Source organism: Equus quagga, chromosome 13 (genome assembly GCF_021613505.1).
Source record: "Equus quagga isolate Etosha38 chromosome 13, UCLA_HA_Equagga_1.0, whole genome shotgun sequence".
NCBI lineage: Eukaryota > Metazoa > Chordata > Mammalia > Perissodactyla > Equidae > Equus > Equus quagga.
This window is the reverse complement of record NC_060279.1, coordinates 37,332,915-37,350,759: the sequence shown is the minus strand read 5'-3', so window position 1 is coordinate 37,350,759 and position 17,845 is coordinate 37,332,915. Positions and strand designations below refer to the sequence as shown.

At 57.8% G+C, this 17,845-nt stretch overlaps 1 protein-coding gene across 1 annotated transcript; it reads left to right on the top strand.

The window, feature by feature from the left end:
• Nucleotides 1-678: 678 nt before the first annotated feature.
• Nucleotides 679-13,622, top strand: BCAN (brevican). The gene is made up of 13 exons (XM_046683424.1): nucleotides 679-769; nucleotides 1,432-1,806; nucleotides 2,131-2,305; nucleotides 2,584-2,711; nucleotides 3,202-3,495; nucleotides 5,464-5,697; nucleotides 6,266-6,913; nucleotides 10,378-10,485; nucleotides 11,066-11,224; nucleotides 11,810-11,892; nucleotides 12,222-12,366; nucleotides 12,626-12,816; nucleotides 13,143-13,622. The coding sequence occupies exons 1-13, from the start codon at nucleotides 679-681 to the stop codon at nucleotides 13,248-13,250; spliced, it is 2,739 nt and encodes a 912-aa protein (XP_046539380.1). The 3' UTR covers nucleotides 13,251-13,622.
• Nucleotides 13,623-17,845: the final 4,223 nt, after the last annotated feature.

Here is a 17,845-nt window from a genome sequence, read left to right as displayed (position 1 = left end):
CGGGGGGAAGGATGCTGGGAAGTAAAGAGAAAAGTCTCCTTATAAGTAATGTTGGGGAGGGGGGGTCGAGGAGGGGCTGGGCTGGAGCGAAGTTGTGCATTGCCCAGGTTCAGTCTAGGAGGCCCTCCTAGGGGCCAGGTGGCCTCCAGGAGGCCAGGTGGATATGGTACTCAGGGAGGGAAAGACAGGAAGGGAAAGTTTGAGGGGTATGTGGGAGGAGTCATCTCTGGGTTCAAGGAAGGAGTCTGGCACTGAGTATAATAGCACCCATTGTTCATGCTATAAGCATTTATTGAGTTCCTACTGTATGCCTGGTGCTGTGCATTTTTTACAGGGTTTTTAGGATATAAAGCACTCTGAAAGCCCATAGCCACATCACAACCTGTGAGATGGCAGTAATGGGGCTCTTTTACAAGTAATAGAACAAAGGCTCAGAGAGGGTAAGTAACTTGCCTTAAGTCACACAGCAAGTTGACTAGGATCCAAGTCTTAGCTCTGAAGAAGAATCCCTTGGCAGGGAGACAAGGATCAGAAACAGGGAGTTAATGATGAGGTCCAGGCAGTGGTCTTCTGGGGTCAGGATATGTGTGAGCCCACATGGATGCAGGGAGCCAGGGGAAGTCCATCCTAAGGTCTAACACCATCTTTCCTCCTCAAGTCCTTCCATCAACCTGCAGCATGGCCCCACTATTCCTATGCCTGCTGGCAGCCCTAGCGCTGGCCCGGGTCCCTGCAGCCTTCGCTGATGCCCTGGAAACGGACAGCTCAGGTAAGCAACCCAACTCCAGGTCGCTGTGTCTGTCTCCTGCATCTCCTCTATGGTAGGGGCTGGCCTCTTGTTTGGCCCTAACCAACCCCATCCAGCCTTGGGGGACCCAGGGAGGAGACAGAATCGGGAGGACTGTGGGCAAGGGTCTGGGCTGGGACACTCGGAAGTAAGGGATGAGTTGTGGGTCCCTAGTAGGGTCGCAGAAACTTGGGGGTAGGGATGGGGAGGGGCACTAGGTGCTGGGCTGCCATTCTCTAGGTGAACGAGGAGGGGGAGGGCAGCCTGGGGACAGGATGAATGGGGCTGGAAGGCAGAACAGGGGTGGAGCTGGGAGAAGTCCTGAGGGCTGGAGGACCCAGGGGGCGGAGTTGAAGACCCTGGAATGAGGCCCAGGAATCCTTGGGTGGTACTGGGAGATTCTGGAGGCGGAATTGACTGGGAGACTTCGGGGATGGGTCTGGAGACCTTAGGAGGTGCGCCTGGGGGACCCGGGTGTGGGCTTGCAGGACCCTGGTAGGTTGGCTAGGCGCCCAACTTCCTGGGGGCGGGGTTAGGAAAATCCAAGGGCGTGGCCGAGGGATCCTGGGGCGGGGTTTGGAAGCCCGGGGTGGGTCTCGGCGGGTCCGCGGCGCCAGGTTCCAGCGCGCCCCGCCCGCCCACAGAGGACCGGGCCTTCCGTGTGCGCATCGCGGGCGACGCGCCACTGCAGGGCGTGCTGGGCGGCGCGCTCACCATCCCGTGCCACGTGCACTACCTGCGGCCGCCGCCGAGCCGCCGCGCCGTGCTGGGCTCTCCGCGGGTCAAGTGGACCTTCCTGTCCGGGGGCCGGGAGGCCGAGGTGCTGGTGGCCCGGGGGCTGCGCGTCAAGGTGAGCGAGGCCTACCGGTTCCGCGTGGCGCTGCCTGCCTACCCGGCGTCGCTCACGGATGTCTCCCTGGCACTGAGCGAGCTGCGGCCCAACGATTCGGGCATCTACCGCTGCGAGGTCCAGCACGGCATAGATGACAGCAGCGACGCCGTGGAGGTCAAGGTCAAAGGTGAGAGGGCAGGGATGGAGAGAGAGTCTCAGAGAGAGGGAGGGGAGGACTCCTGTCCTCAGGGAGCCCACAGCCTGAGGGGGAAGCAGATACTCCTGGAAGGCACAGACTGAATTGCAAAAGGAGTGAATAGATACAGGCCTTTGTTACCTCCTTTCTCTCTTCAGGTGGAGGAAATTCTACCCACAGTCTAACTTAAGCCCCTCATGCTGTAGAGTGAGCGCAATTTGGACTTTACCCTTTGTGTACCAGGGAGTGACGAGGAGGGGGAGGGGAGGGCAGTGTGCTGGGCGATCAGGCCTCAGGATCCTCTCTGCCCCTCAGGGGTCGTCTTTCTCTACCGCGAGGGCTCTGCCCGCTATGCCTTCTCCTTCACTGGGGCACAGGAGGCCTGTGCCCGCATCGGAGCCCGTATCGCCACCCCCGAGCAGCTCTACGCCGCCTACCTCGGAGGCTATGAGCAATGTGATGCTGGCTGGTTGTCTGACCAGACCGTGAGGTGGGCTGGGACTGTGGACCAGGGGTTTCTAGTTATCTCTGAGGTGGCTGTGGCCTCGGGTTCTGCCAGGGGCTGCCTGCTGCCTCAGGCTGGCCACACAGGGCTCCCTGCCTCTAGAAATGAGGTTGGTCTGCCAGGGGTGGGTGAGGGCCCTGCTCTAGGGGGAGGGGTGTCCCTGCAGAGCTGGGAGGACAGTTGGCTGCATCGAAAGGCCATGTGGTTCAGGAGGGTCACCATGAGAAGGCTCCCTGGTGAAGGCATCTGTCCTCCCTCCCCAGGTACCCCATCCAGACGCCACGAGAAGCCTGTTACGGAGACATGGACGGCTTCCCTGGTGTCCGGAACTACGGAGTGGTGGACCCGGATGACCTCTATGATGTCTACTGTTATGCTGAAGACCTCAATGGTGATTGGGGGTGAGAGGTTCCCAGGGGGAGAACCCCTCTCCACTGCTGCCCACCAGTCCTCCTGGGGCCTCTGCTGGACCTTATCATGCCTCATGTGTTTAAGTGGTCAGCCAGGGATAAAGAAACAATCAGTGTCCCTCCCTCCAAACCCTGTCACAGAGCCAAGTTCGTGGCCAAAGCCTCAGACAGTTGGTAGAATCAGTTTGTGTTTTGACTCTGCTGCTGCGTGCTGTGCATCTCTCTACTTCTTAGCATCTCTGGGCCTCAGTTTCCTTCTTTGCAGAATGAGGAAGTCGGGCCAGGAGCCTTTGAGCAATTGTCTCCATCCCGAGGTTCTATCAACACTTTGATCCTCTGAAATAGGGTAGTTGACTCCATGTCATGGATGAGGAGACTGAGGCTAGAGAAGCTTGCCCAGGGTCCCTATGAGAACCCAGGCTGGAAGGGGCTACCAACTTCTTGGTAACCCGGCCTCCTCTTCCCCACCAGGAGAGCTGTTCCTGGGTGCTCCTCCAGACAAGCTGACATTGGAGGAGGCACGGGCATACTGCCGGGAGCGGGGTGCAGAGATTGCCACGACGGGCCAGCTGTATGCAGCCTGGGATGGTGGCCTGGACCGCTGCAGCCCGGGCTGGCTAGCCGATGGCAGTGTGCGCTACCCCATCGTCACACCCAGCCAGCGCTGTGGTGGGGGCCTCCCTGGTGTCAAGACTCTCTTCCTCTTCCCCAACCAGACGGGCTTTCCCAACAAGCACAGCCGCTTCAACGTCTACTGCTTCCGAGGTGAGCCCACCTGCCCGCAGAGGCTGAGACCCCTCAGAGAGGGAGAGCCCAGCCCTGAAGTCCCACCCCAGGTCGGACCAATTTCTCTCAAGTCTTTGCCATTTGCCTGAAGGAGTCTTGGGTGATGCTCAGCTTGTCACCTAGGGTTCTAATTCCGGTCATGCCCTCGGGCTTGGGCGATGTGGCCTCAAGGAGTGCTCACTTCTCTGCATTTCCTCGCCTGCCTCCACTACTCCACATCAGTAGTCCACGACTTGTCCCTTCCATTTCAAAGCTGCCTTTCCCATATTGGGCTGCCAAATATGTTTCCATTTCTGGTTAGCTCATTAGCAGAGCAGAGGTGACCGGCATTTTCTGAATCCAGTAAATGATTTGCTCCAGTTAACCAAATGCCCTCAAGAACCCTCAGAGGGGTTTCCAGAACCTTCAGCTTGAAGGTGTCAGATCTTTAACCACCAAAAGTTGAAGGACAGACACAATTTGCTCCACAGGGATCAGGTCCGCAAGGACAGTTGGATGTAGAAATGGCTTCCTGCCCGTATCTTATTTTTGGGAGCTGGAGGGGAGGAAGTGCCTGGGACTCCCAGAGGCACAGGGCCCAGGTCAAGGGTGACTGACACTCAGGGAGGCATTGCCTTGGAGTGTCTGGGTCCTTGCCCCAGTTGTGAGCCTGCATTACTGGAACAAGGGCTGGAGGCAGAAATGGGAGGAGAAGACAGCTTCTGCCCTCAGGGAGCCCCTACTTGAAGGCAGAAGACACAGCTTCTGCCATGGGAGCCCTCATCTGAGGGAGGACAAGACGCCTCACTCCCAGCATGAGGAAAGACCGAGAGAAAAGCATTACTTCCACTGAGATTTCCAGATATCTGTGGCCTAGGACTGGGAGGGGTGGGGAAGTGAAGTCTGTAGGAAAACAGGTCCATCTGGAAAGGCTAACTGGAACAGAGATAATGATGATGATGATAATTGTAATAGTTAACACTTCTATGCACTGATTATAATTATGTGCCAAGTACTGTTCTGGGAAGAAATGGAAGGAGGAACTGAACAAAGAGGAGTGGGAGAGGAGAGGATGACTGTGGTTGGGAGCAGGTGGAGACAGAGGCAGCAAGGGCGCAGGCTTGCTTGTCTGGGATGACAAGGCTCTTGGAGCAGGTGATGAGGGCAGGACGTGCTGTCCTGGCTCGGCTGGCTGAGCGCAGACGGCCCTCAAGGCTTTTCTTAGCCCAATTTCGCCTTTACTTCATTGGTTTTCTGCTCTTGGTTCACTTCCCGAGAGACAAGGTAATCCATTCTAAAACTGGTTATTTGAAGGAAGCAGAACCCGAAAGGATGGGTGGCCCCTTCCTTAGATCCTCAGGTGGGAGCTGTTGAAAGCTCTTCCTGTGCTCTACCCTTCAGCTCTCCTCTGGTGATGGCAGCCTGTCGCCTTCCGTTTCTAAAGTTTTAGGATGACTGGGACCCCTCATCCCTTGCCCCAAGCTTAGGGTCTCAAAGTGCTGAGGCCATTCTGTGCATCCTTCTGTCTTTATTCCCTTACTCAAAGAATATCTCTGCCCTGAGCCTTTCCTGACCACTCTATCTAAAGTAGTACTTCCCATCCTCTCTCCTTACTCTGCTTAATTTTTCTTTCTATGGTAACAGATAATATGTTTGTTTATTACCTTTATCTAAAATATAAATTCCCTTGAGGGCAGGAAGCTTGCTGTTTTGCTCTCCACTATATCCTCAGTGTCCAGGAGAATGCTTGGCATGGCACATAGTAGGCACTTGATTAATGCTTGAGGAATGAGTGACGATGTCCTGGGGTGCTTCCTGGGCCCGTGGGTGCTCCACAGGGAAGGCGTGAGAGAATGGAGAGGATTCTTTGATCTCTGAGCCTAACCCAGAGCCTTCACATGCAGGCTGTGACCTGGGAGGGCAGGGCCACCGATTTAACCTCCCCCTGGCACTTTCCTTCCCCCACAGACTCTGCCCAGCCCTCTGCCATCCCTGAGGACTACAACCCAGTCTCTGACCCAGCCTCTGATCGGCTGGAGGCCATTGTGACAGTGACAGAGACTCTGGAGGAACTGCAGCTGCCTCGGGAAGCTGTGGAGAGCGAGTCCCGTGGAGCCATCTACTCCATTCCCATCATGGAGGATGGAGGAGGTGGAAGCTCCACTCCAGAAGACCCAGCGGAGGCTCCTAGGACCCTCCTAGGTAACTCGAATCCATTATCCTGGGGATGTCTCAACCTGAGAGAAACTGGGGGCAGAAGGTGTAAGCCCAGGTTGATGCTGGGGTTATGGCCAGCATGACTCTGCCCTATCCTTTCTCAGCAGCTCGGTGGTACAGGGCATCTCTCCTGCCCCTTTCCCACCCTTTGCCTTTCCAGCAAATTCCACTCCCAACTCTCTGGATCTGGAGATGCTTGGACTAAGGAGCTGCCCCAGGGAAGGAGGGTCTTCCTTTCTTTGGTCCCTCTTCCCCCTCACCTGCCTAAAATAGACTAGAGCATTTTAACAGACTAGGAGAGGGAGATGCAAGACCGTGTATTCCTGGGCTAGTGAGAGCTCACAGAGCCTTCCCAAATGTTGCATCAACATTGTAGCTCAAGGTGAAGTTCTTTTGATGTGGAGCAAAGACAACCTCTCCCCAGGGCAGGCTCTTGCCTCCCCCTGGGGAGGGCCTCACCGTCCCCAGCCCTGTCTTCCTCCCCTTCCCCTTCCTTCTGCCTATCCTCTGGTGAGTGCTGTCCCTGGTGCTGAACCATCTGTGCTTTGCCTAGAATTTGAAACCCAATCCATGGTACCTCCGCTGGGGTCCTCAGAAGAGGAAGGTGAGGCGTTGGAGGAAGAAGAGAAAAACAAGGATGAAGAAGACAAAGACCAGGAGGAAGAAGAGGAGGAGGTGGAGCATGACGCCCTGTGGGCCTGGCCCAACGAGCTCAGCAGCCCAGAACCAGAGGCCTCTCTCACCACTGAGCTGGCCCTAGAGGAGTCCGTCTCCCAGGCATCCCCGCCAGCGAGGGCGGTCCTACAGCCTGGTGCATCACCACCTCCTGATGGAGAGCCAGAGGCTTCCAGGCCTCCAGGTGTCCTTGGACCACCCGCTGAGACTCTGCTCACTCCCAGGGAGGGGAACCTGGCATCTGCACCACCTTCCACTCCAGATGGGGCGAGAGAGGTGGGGGAGGAGACTGGGGGTCTCGAGCTGTCTGGGGTCCCTCGAGGAGAGAGTGAGGAGACAGGGAGCTCCGAGGATGCCCCTGCCCTGCTTCCAGCCACACAAGCCCCTGAGGGTACCAGGGAGCTGGAGGCCCCCTCCGAAGAGAATTCTGGAAGAACTGTCCCAGCGGGGACCTCAGTGCAGGCCCAGCCAGTGCTGCCCACTGACAGCGCCAGCCGCGGTGGAGTGGCCGTGGCCCCCTCATCAGGTAACTTCGCACAAGGCTCAACTTCCCTCTTTCTCCTCCTCCTTTTGCTCCCCCTGCAGCTCTGGACCACCTGACCTGTAGCCCTTTAACCCACCATTGCCCCAGCCTCTCCTGTCGTTTGCCTTCATTCTCCTGCCCACCGCTACCTGTGGGTCTCCAATCTTGGATACCCTACCTTGTGACTTCCATCCCAGCTCTCTGATTCCTCACCCTGTGACCCCCAATTCCATGACTCCCAGCCTGTGACCCTCTCCCTGTTTCTGAAACCCTCCCCCCTGTGACCCCAGCCCCACCACTGACCACCTGGGACTCTTTCCTACCCTCGGGCTAGGAGGTGGGAGCTGGAGGGGAGGGCTCTCCACCTGTGACTCATCTCACTGGCCTCACAGAGCACCCTCATACCTGGGCAATAGGGTGCCCTTGTCGCCTATGGCACTCTTCAGGGCCCAGGCCCCTCTTCCACTGCTCCCTTCCCCCCTCCTGTGTGCCATCCATCCCCTTCAGAGGCCTCCTGCTGACATCAGGGGAGCCTGGAATTCCATCCCTGCCCCTCGACCTCTGGGGTCCAGGAGAGTCCTTATCCCCACAGAGCCTTAAGCAACTACTTCTGTGAAGTATTTTTTTTTGACTGTTTCATGGAAAACAAACCTTGGAAATAAATCTCTATTAAACTGCTTTATAACCAAAACTCTGGCACCCTCTGTCTCCATCCCAGCTGTCTGCCCTTTCATTCCATGGATTTGTGTCATGGGTAGCTCTTTGATGCTTCTCTTTGGCACTGTCTCTCCCTCTCTCTCTCTTTCTCTTTGCCTCTTCCTCTGTCATCTCCAGCTGGCACCCTTTCCTGTCCTAGCTGTCTAACAGCCCCTTGCTGTTCCCTCATCCTCTCCTCCTCAGGCCTGTCTCCACTCTCCTTCCTGACTGCTGAGATCCCAAGTCTGACTGTACACGTTACCCCAGGGAAGTCATTGTCTGTCAGTCTGCTGGAGGGCTGGGAGTTGTAGTCCCTCACTCCTGATGGGGAGAAACCTGCGCAGCCTGGGCATGCTTGTGTGTGCGTTTGTATTCATTCCTGATCCGTCTTGATGGCTCCCACATAGAGCCACACATACAGAACAGCGACCAAGAAAGTCCCTCTTCACATAGAGGCCATTCCCTGGCATCTAGGTACCTCAGGCTCTGCCCTGTCCCTGCATCTCAGCAGGGGGATCTCTCTAACTTTTATCCCACTGCCTGCAGCCTCCCCCTCCTCCACTAACCCCTGCACTACTGACCACCCCCACCCTCTAAGAAGAATGGTTTCATCCTCCCTGAACCCAAAGGCTCTCAAAGAATCTCCAAGTCCCTAGTGCTGGAGAAGACACAAATCAGGAGGCAAGGATGGAGAGGGAAGGTGGAGGGAGGGGAGTGGGGAGTTAGGTTCTGGGGTCTGAGAGAAGCCCTGCCTACTCCTGGAAAGTTGAGCTTCCCCAGTGGAGGCCTCTAGAGAAGGCTGGGATCCTCCCAGCCCCAGGACCCCCTCCTCTAGATGGTCCAGGGTGGGCTAGGGGCCCCCGCATCACGATCAGGCTCACCCATTTCAACTGTTGGCTCCCTGCCCAGCTGGCCTTGGAGTTCAGCACTGCGTGGGGCGTGGAGCATCATTGGAAGTATCTGCAGCATCTTAGTTACCCACCTGGAGGATGAGGGGAGGTCCTCTGGCCTGCTACTGCAGTAGGAGGGGAGGAAAAACTCTCTGGTTGTATATGGTAGTTGCCCCAAAGACGGGGAGGGAGGAAGACCAGAAAGTCACAAGAGGCGTTCCTTCCCCTACTCTGCCTGTCCTGGTTCAGGTTCTGCCACCCACAGCCGGGGGAGGCGCCTATGGCCTGGGTGGGGAACCAGCGACCAAGTTTGAGAGTCTTTGTCCCCCAGTGTTGGAGGGTTGGAGAGAGGAACAGAGAGGACGTCAGGAGGAGCAGGAAAGCATGAAGAATGGGAGGGGGCTTCAGGACTCCTACCCTCTGTGGGGCCTGGTGCTTAAAGGGTTAAATAAAATACTCTCCTCCCCACTTTGCCTTGGGGGGTAGCACTACCAGCCCCAAAGAAACTACTGGCAGGAGGGGAGATGACAGGGGATGTGGTGCTGAAACAGCTGATTCATTTTACCCAAAGCAGCTAGGTCATCCCAGCAAAATTCTTTGAATCAACTCCAGCTTCTCCTCCCCCCACCTCTGCTCTGCTCCCCACCACGCAGTGGGATCTCTGGCCAGAGGGAAGCACTGCGGGCCTTGGCCTTGGCTGCTAGGGGTGGATGGTGCGGTCAGAAGGGTCCTGCCCAGGGCTGGTTTACTGCCCCGGGCTGAGTGCCCTGACCTGTGCCATCAGTCTCTGGGACCATCTTTCTCTGGGTCATCTGGACTGGAAAGGAGTAGAATCTGACAGACCCTCCAGCACCCAGGCCCAGCCAAAGCAGCCATCTCCCACCTCGGGATCTAGAGAGAGTCCAGAGAAGGCAGCTGGCCTGGCCAGACGGAGCTGGATCCAGACAGCAGATTGCAGGCCTTCAGGGTAGCATGTTAGTCTAAGAAGACTGCCTGGAGGAGGAGGAGCCAGAAAGAGGGAGTGAGATGGATCAGAGGGGTTTCTAGGCTGGCCAACCTGCAGAAGGCCTGAAGCAGAGGGGGAAAGGGGAGCCTGGTAAAGGGGAAGAGTCTAGGGAGATAAGAAGGGGAGAAAGGAGATTGGATGATATTGAGAGAGTGTGTGGGGCCAGCACTGCAGGACAGTGGGAGCCACTGCAGCTTTATTCCTGAGCCAGGGGAGAGGGTAGGGCATAAAGGGGGGGAGGTGCGTTGGTCTACACTAACAGCCTCTGGGGCTGACTCTGCCCAGTGGACAGCAGGAGGAATGGTCAGCCCCCACTAAAAGCCCCCCAACATCGGTCCCGGAGCAGTAAAGGGCAGGCCACACCTCACTCTGCTGTGCTGACTCTCCCCTCCTCCTCTTACACGCAGCCCACCCAGACTGTATGGAACTGCTGGGACCTGGCACAAAGACAAGGGGGTGGGGGACTACACTCCTAGAGAGGTAAAGTGACCTGCCTGACATCACCCAGCAGAGCCAGGAGCCAGATGAAAATCCAGGTCTCATGACTGACAAGCCAGTTTCTTTCCCCTTGGTAGGGTTGGGTCCTGAGGGCCTTCCTGGCCACTTCCCTCCAGCCCGTTAGGCTAGGCCCACGATGGTGGGCATGAAGATGGCCAGCATGGGCTGAGCCAATGCTGGGGGGGATGGGGAGGGAGCAGAAACTCAGAGCTCAGGGCTGGGCTCTGACCAGAGGCAGGCCCCAGGGTGAACTTTTAGGGTGCTATGACGGCTCCCAGGACAAGGGGGTCAGGGCCAGGGACTCTCTGAACCCTCTCTTCTCCTGGAGGACTCAGGCTCCCCTGCTACCCCCCACCTCACTTCTCTCCCCATCTCAGGTGACTGTGTCCCCAGCCCATGCCACAATGGGGGGACATGCGTGGAGGAGGAGGAAGGGGTCCGCTGCCTATGTTTGCCTGGCTATGGGGGGGACCTGTGCGATGTTGGTGAGTGTGCTGCGAGGCGGCGGGGGAGAGGGGGGGATCTGAAGCCTGGACCCAACCACAACATACTAATTCCAGAGGGGGGAGGAGGGGCGCTGGTTTTGGCCTTGTCATTAGTGAATCCCCTTTTTAGGCAAATCATATAACCTCTCTGAGCCCTATCCTCAATTTCCTCATCTCTTAAGTGGAACTGAAAATGCCTCTCTCAGGCGGTCCGTATGAAAGGAGTGCTTAGCATTCTCCTAGCATCTGACAGGCAGGCAGTTCATGCCAGTTTCCATTCTCTTGGGAAGAGAGGAGGGTACAGCTCTTCTTTAGGATAGAGGAATGCAGAGACCCAGGCAGGCCTGCCAGCCCTCACCTTGGTCCCTGTCGCTCAGGGAAGGAAGGCATCAGGCCCTGCACCAGGGCTCCTCCAGGCTCCTCCTGGCCCCTCATTGCTTAGTAGCTCTTTGGGACCGTCCTCCTGCCCTTAGTCCGGCCCCTGGGGCTTCGATGGTGGGAGGAGCCCAGTTCCTACCAGGGAACCGGGCCTCTGGGTTCCCGGCCTCCCGCCTAAGTTGCCCGCCCTTCCTTGCCCCAGGCCTCCGCTTCTGCAGCCCCGGCTGGGACGCCTTCCAGGGCGCCTGCTACAAGCATTTTTCTACACGAAGGAGCTGGGAGGAGGCAGAGACCCAGTGCCGGATGTACGGCGCGCACCTCACCAGCATCAGCACGCCCGAGGAACAGGACTTCATCAACAGTGGGCTGGGGACCGGGAGGGAGGGGACTCCTGTCATCTGCTCTCTCTCACGCACTCACTCAATCAATTACTCAATCAATTAACTAATGAGTGTGTTAATTAACTCCCTTATTAATTCAGGTAGTCCTTACTTGGTTTACCTCATTCATTCACTTTTCCTTTCTCTCTCCCTCCTTCCCGCTCCACACGTGCGTAGCGGGGCTTCTGGCAGCGGAGGGCTGAGGTTCGCTCAGGAAATACACCTGCATCAGGCCGCGGTTGCTCAGGGGTCCCAACTTCAGTTCCTCGCCGCCTCCGACCTCCATCTGCTTTCCCTGACTCTGGCCTCGTTCAAAGTTTTTACTCTTTTTCCAGAGTCTCCCTTTTCTAGCCCTGGTGATATTTTTCTTTTTCCCTCACCCCCCACGCCCATGCCTTCCACCCGGCTCGTGTGCAAGGGTTGGAGGGAGGGATAAGAATACCGGGAAGCGCAGGTTTGGCTTGCGGCAGGACTTCCCCGGCCGTCACCCCCAGACAGGGAATGGCCGCCATCTGCTGGCAGTGGAGCTCATTGCAACCTCCGTCTCCCCTGCCGTTCTTCCCCAGATCGATACCGGGAGTACCAGTGGATCGGACTCAACGACAGGACCATCGAAGGCGATTTCCTGTGGTCAGACGGCGTCCCCCTGGTGAGAAGCCCCAGCTGCCCCTCACGCTGTTGAGGTCGCTTCTTGGAAGCACTGCTGCCACCCCCTCCAGGGACCCCATCCCTTCCTCTCTTCCTGTTTCTGGCCCCTTCCCTTTCCCACGCCTTTCCCTCTTCTCCCTGGTTCCCATTATCTCTCCCCCAAAGCCCCTGACTTCTCCTTTCCCTTTCCCAGAAGGGGGGCCCCACTCCCCACTCCCCTAGCCTTCTTTCTCCTGGTACCCCTCCTCCTCCTCAGGTCCTCTAGGTGGGTTCCTCCCAGTTCTCCTGGTGCTGGAGCTCCTGACCACCTCCTCTGCCCCCGCCCCCCAGCTATATGAGAACTGGAACCCTGGGCAGCCTGACAGCTACTTCCTGTCCGGAGAGAACTGCGTGGTCATGGTGTGGCATGATCAGGGACAATGGAGTGATGTGCCCTGCAACTACCACCTGTCCTACACCTGCAAGATGGGGCTGGGTGAGGGCGGGCAAGGGGGAGGAGGCAAGGACATGGGGGACCCAGGAAAGGGCACGTGTATAGAAGGAGGATGCAAAGCTGCACAGAGGAGTCAGAAATGCATCCTAGGCCTTGGGCATGGGAGGGATAACAAATTAGGTGGGTCCACTCGGAGCTCTTTTTTGTGTCAAGTTGTGGCCCACTCCTCACCTCATCCGGATTCTGGGAACTGTCACCCACAGAGCCAGGCTCCGAGTTCCTGACTGTGTCCCCCCTGCAGTGTCCTGTGGGCCTCCACCGGAACTGCCCCTGGCTCAAGTGTTTGGCCGCCCACGGCTGCGCTATGAGGTGGACACGGTGCTCCGTTACCGGTGCCGGGAGGGGCTGGCCCAGCGAAACCTGCCACTGATCCGCTGCCAGGAAAATGGTCTCTGGGAGCCCCCCCAGATCTCCTGTGTGCCCCGCAGGCCTGTGAGTACCAGGAGGAGGCAGGGGTGAGGGGGGGTGGGACTAGCCAATGTAGCCCTGGACTCCAATCCTAGCTCTGCCAGTCACTGGCTGTGTGACCTTGGAGTAATCACTGCCCCTTTCTGGGGCAAAGAGAAGGAGGTGGACTGGATGCTCTGATGTCCCCTTCAGTGCTGATATCTGAGAACTGGGCTCTTAAGGGCTGAGCCAGGGCAAGTGTTTTGATGAGGTCAGGGGTCAAGGAGCAAGAACACCAGAGGGCAGCCTCTGAGAAGAGAGACAAGGAGCAGGAGCCAAGGCTGGAGAGTGAGTGTGTGTGTCTTCCCCAGGCTCGAGCTCTGCGCCTAGTGAAGGCCCCAGAAGGACATCAGGGGAGGCTACTGGGGCACTGGAAGGCGCTGTTGACTCCCCCTTCCAGTCCTGCTCCAGGTCCCTAAGGGGCAAGGCCTTGACCACTGCTGCCCCCAGCACTGCCCTCTCCCCACAACCCTCCCTCAAACCTGTGCTCTTCCCACCACAGGAAGTGACACCATGAGAGGGGTGGAGCTGAAGTCCAGGTGGTAGTGCCTGGAGGGGCTTTTGGGAAATGACTGGGCAGCTCCAGCCCCGCCTAGGCCCTCTCACCCCTCCCCTGGGCATCAGGTTTTTCCCTCAGGGCCTCAGGAAAGTCCCTAAGTGCCTCTACTGCCCTCTCCTTGCCAGCCATCCTGTCCTATCCATTCCCCTGGGGGGCGCTGTGCCCACTCATCCTCAGTTTTCCAAGGGAATGAGTTCGCAGGATGAAGGACCTGTAAAGCCAGCAGGAAATAAAGCTGCATTTGAGCCCAAGCAAGTCTGATGCTTCTGTGTTTGAAAGAGAGTGAAAAGTGGGGTTGGGCCAGGCCTCACAGGATAAATAGGCCTTCTGTGTTTATTAGCTTCTGAAGGTCAGAGAAGTCCCCAAGATGTCAGTGGACAGAACAGTGCCTGGCACAGAACAGCTGCCCAATAAGCATCAACGAAGGAGCCCATGGGGGTTGGGGAACAGCATCAGGCTGTTTGGAAGGGGGAGCTGGAGTGCTCGGAGCGCCCAGTCAAGCAGACTTAGACCAGTTCAGTCTGGGGAGGGAGGAGGCGGAGGACCCAGGGAGGAAGGCAGAGAGGTGGCTGCCTTGGTGTCCTGGTTGTGAGGCTCCCAAGGGGGTTTTCTCTTAAGGGGTGAGGGTGAAGGGAAGGCAGGTCTGCGAGTTAGACTGGAGGAGGGCTTACTTCCAGCAGAAGGCAGAGGTGCGGGAATGGGCAAACAAGAGAAGGGCAGGGGAGAGGTCCCCAGCCCTGCCGTGGGCTGGGAGCGACCTGTGGGTCTCATAGGCTGTGGCCAGCAGAGGGCGCTGCTCACACAGGCACGATGGCCTGAGAATGCCGTGTGCGCGTGCGTGAGTGGGGACCGGCGGAAGGAGCGGGAGGAGTTCCAGGATACCGCCAGGGGGCGCCGCGGTCTTTCTTGCCGAGTTCCCGGGGCGGGGAAGGCGGGGTGGCTGGCTGTCGAGGGGAGGGTAAGACTTCCGGCCAGGCTGAGCTGGCCCAGGGGGCTGTGAGTCAGCGGAGGTTGAGATGATGAGGTCACTGAGAACTGGAGAGAGAATGACTGGGGAGGGAGGGGTGTGTGTGTGTGTGTGTGTGTGTACCTCATCGCAGTGCACAGATTGTGCCTTATTGTGCCTTATGGGAAAAGTGTGTGTCAAGATGTCATCTGTCTTCATGATGGAGGGTGAATCTTATTGCTGCAGATCCTCACACTTAACCACACTGGGTCACACACACGCACACACATGTGCACATTGTCATAGGTACACACTCCTGACTGTGCCCACTGTTAGACCACTTTCAGCCACATGGGCGATTCTTATTTTTTTCCCCTAGAAGCCGGTAAAACCTGGTAAATCTGAGAGACAGGGAGACAGATCCAGAGGAGCAAAAGGCTGAGAGTGACAGGGAGAAACCCAGAGACGGGGGGGAAGACAGGGAGAGGGGCTTTCTCAGGCCACCCCTGCCCAGCTCCTGGCCCTTCTCCACCCTGTATGTAAACCCCAAACCAACTTGTCTCTGAGATACCAGCACTGACCTCCCAGACCCACTTACCACCTACCACCACCATTCCTCTCCTCACCTCAGGGTTCACCTGTCCCACCTCTGTCCTCCCCACATAACCCAGACAGCGTGGCTCGGGAGCGGGACTGTTTCTTAAGGAGCTATAGGAAGAGGATGATCCTGGGGCCAGAGAAGACCCCGGCTTTATCCTGTATTACCCTGCGATTGCCCACTCATTGCACTTTTAGGGATGTCGGAACATTTAGCTGGAATTCTAAGTGGGGCAAGACCAAGGTAGGCCTTTCAAGGGAAGGCCTGAAGAGGAGAAGGCTGAGGAGGGGGCAGTGTCTGTCCTCGGGTTCTTAAGGAAGGTACTCTGAGAAACATACCCTCACAGAGATGGAGTTTGGATGGCAGGTTGAATTTCCCAGAGAGACTCTGGTGGTGAGCTGGAAGGGGCCTTGGTTTCCCGGTCCTGTCATCAGTGTTTCTCACTAAATCTCCCCACAGCAGTAGGCAGGGGTCCACCATCTTCTCAGATCCGTGGATGAGGAGAATTCCAGGGGTTGATATAGGGCTGGAACTACAATCCTTTCCCTGCTCCCCAGCACCTGCTGGGCTGCTTCGGCAGGGCCGCCGGAAACGGAAGCCTTCTCCTGGCTTTGTTGGGCTTCCTGGGGAAGGGGGAACTGGTCCAGAGATGACTCAGCACCCTGCACAGAATCTAACCCCTGGCCCAGTGTGTGTTGTGGTGGTGGTTGGGGATGGGGCCTGTCTTGGCCTGGGGAGGGGAACTGGCCCCTCACGGAGGGTCAGCCCATCTCTTTGTGAGCTAGATTAGGGGTCCACCTGTGTCTGCCTCTGCCTCCGGGCACAGCACACACCTGACCACGAGCCCAGCCCTGGCCAGCCTCTGGATATGTGGTTAAGCTCTCAGCCTCTTTCCCATGTGTCCACAAGGGGGTCGCCCCACAGGGTTCCCTGTCCTCTGGGGAGGAGGGAGGTCAGGGAGTGTTTGGGTGTAAGTGGGGAAGGGAGGTCCAGGCTGAGAGTCAGGGGCTGCCTGGCTAGCCCAGGGAGTGGGCCTTCCCCAGGTCCTCCGTCTACCAGGGTCCCCAGCTTCCCTCCCAGGCTGCCCTGACTCACACCCCGCCTCCCCACTGCTCCCCCAACTCCCCACCCCCAACTCCCAGATCACTGCCCTGACCTCACTGGGGCCTTTGTCCCTGCCCGGAGGCCCTGTCTGTGGGCCTGTCTCCTGCACAGGGAGAGAAAGGGCCCCATTGTTCTGGCTGCCTGCCGGGACACAGCAGCTCCCAAAGACTTCCAAAAATGCTCTGCCTGTCAAAACCCATGGGTGCGAGGGCTTTCTCTGGGGGCTGCAGTCAGAGCCCTGCCTGGAGGGAGGACCCACACTCCCTCCCCGCCAGCTGATCAGTTTCCTCCATTCCCCAGACTGGAGGTCCTTCCTGAGATCTAACTTCCACTCTGCTGGCTGCAAGCAGTCTACTCCCTCCTGGGAAGGGAGAATGGAAAGATTCAGGGGCAGAGCATGAGGAAGGATTTGGGAAGGAGGGGAGAGAAAAGAAAAGAGGGAGAAAGGAGAAGGATGTGAGGAAACTCCCCCCCACCGAGAGACTCTGGACTCCAGTTAATTGTCTGAGTGGGTGGATCTTGCGGCCTCTGTGTTTATTTCCCCGCGGTTCTTCCTTAGTCTTTAGATAGCTTGTTGACAGAGGGAAGGCTGTTGACCGCTTTGGACTGGAACATAAGGGGAGCAGCCCCCAGCCCCCTGGCCCATGTTCTATGGACCCCAAGCAGCACCTAGGAACTCTAGTATCATTGGCAAGGGACGTCTCTGTGCCTCAGTTTCCCCCTCAAGGTGAGCTGAAGTTCCTGCTGACATATAAGTTCCTGGCAAATGAGTTGAATAGAAAAGGAAAGAATCCAGGAGAGCCCAAGGGATTCAGAAGTTGGGAAGGGGCCAAGGAGGAGGGAGAAAAGGAGGAGGAAGATGGAGGAGAGGTGAGGAGGGGGAGACGGGGAAGGGAGGGGGTCCGAGGGTGCTGAGGGAGGGTGACAGCAAGGGGTGTCTGTCCTCAGCAGGGAGGATGGAGTCCCAGAGGACCCAGGAGGGGCCAGAGCCAGGGGGGCATCTCCCCACCCCTGAAGTCTCCCAGTCACCCTTCTTGGGACCCTGGGGCCCCAGCCTGTCAGCTGCTGAGCCCACAGCTGCTGGGAGATGGTTCCTCGACAGTGGCCCCCTGGCACCTGCCTTGGTTTATTTCTGGAGCCACAGCTGAGTCATGGGGGTGGGGGGAGTGAATGGGGCCAGGGTTGCGGGGGGAGGTAGTTTGTGACTGGAAAAGGAGAAGGCTGAAGGGGGAAAGAGGCCTCTAGGACCTGGGACTCTGGGGCCCAGGGTCCATCCTTGTGGGGCAAGATGGACAGATGCTACAGCATGAGGAACACGAGTTAGGTTACAGGAGGGACGTCCACATGGGAGCCCCTGGAATAATGGGGCTTGGGGAAGGGGTAGGGGAGCAGAGGCAGAGTCTGCTGCTCCTGGAAAGTGGGAGAAGAGAGAAACCTGATCTGCAGGTGGGGGTGCTGAGTTAGAAAGAGAGGGGAGAGAGGAGAAGGGTGGATTGGGATCTTAGGACTGGGAGAGGAGAATCAGAAACGACCATCTTTTCCTCTGCTTCAGATCACAGACTCTGCAGGCTCTCACCCGAGGCCATTCGGTCCCTCCTCCTGTCCCCGAGCCAAGCAGCCCCTTCCCTGGTGCTGTCACTTGAGATGCTCCTCTTTGTCTTTCGAAGGTGGGCCTTCAGACTCAGGAACGGGGGGGGGGGGGGGGGGGGGGGGGGCCCGCCCCTCCCCACCCGGCGGGCGAGACAACAAGCAAGTCCCCCTTTTCCCTCCTCAAAGCAGCACCCCCAGACTCAACCACCACCCCCCC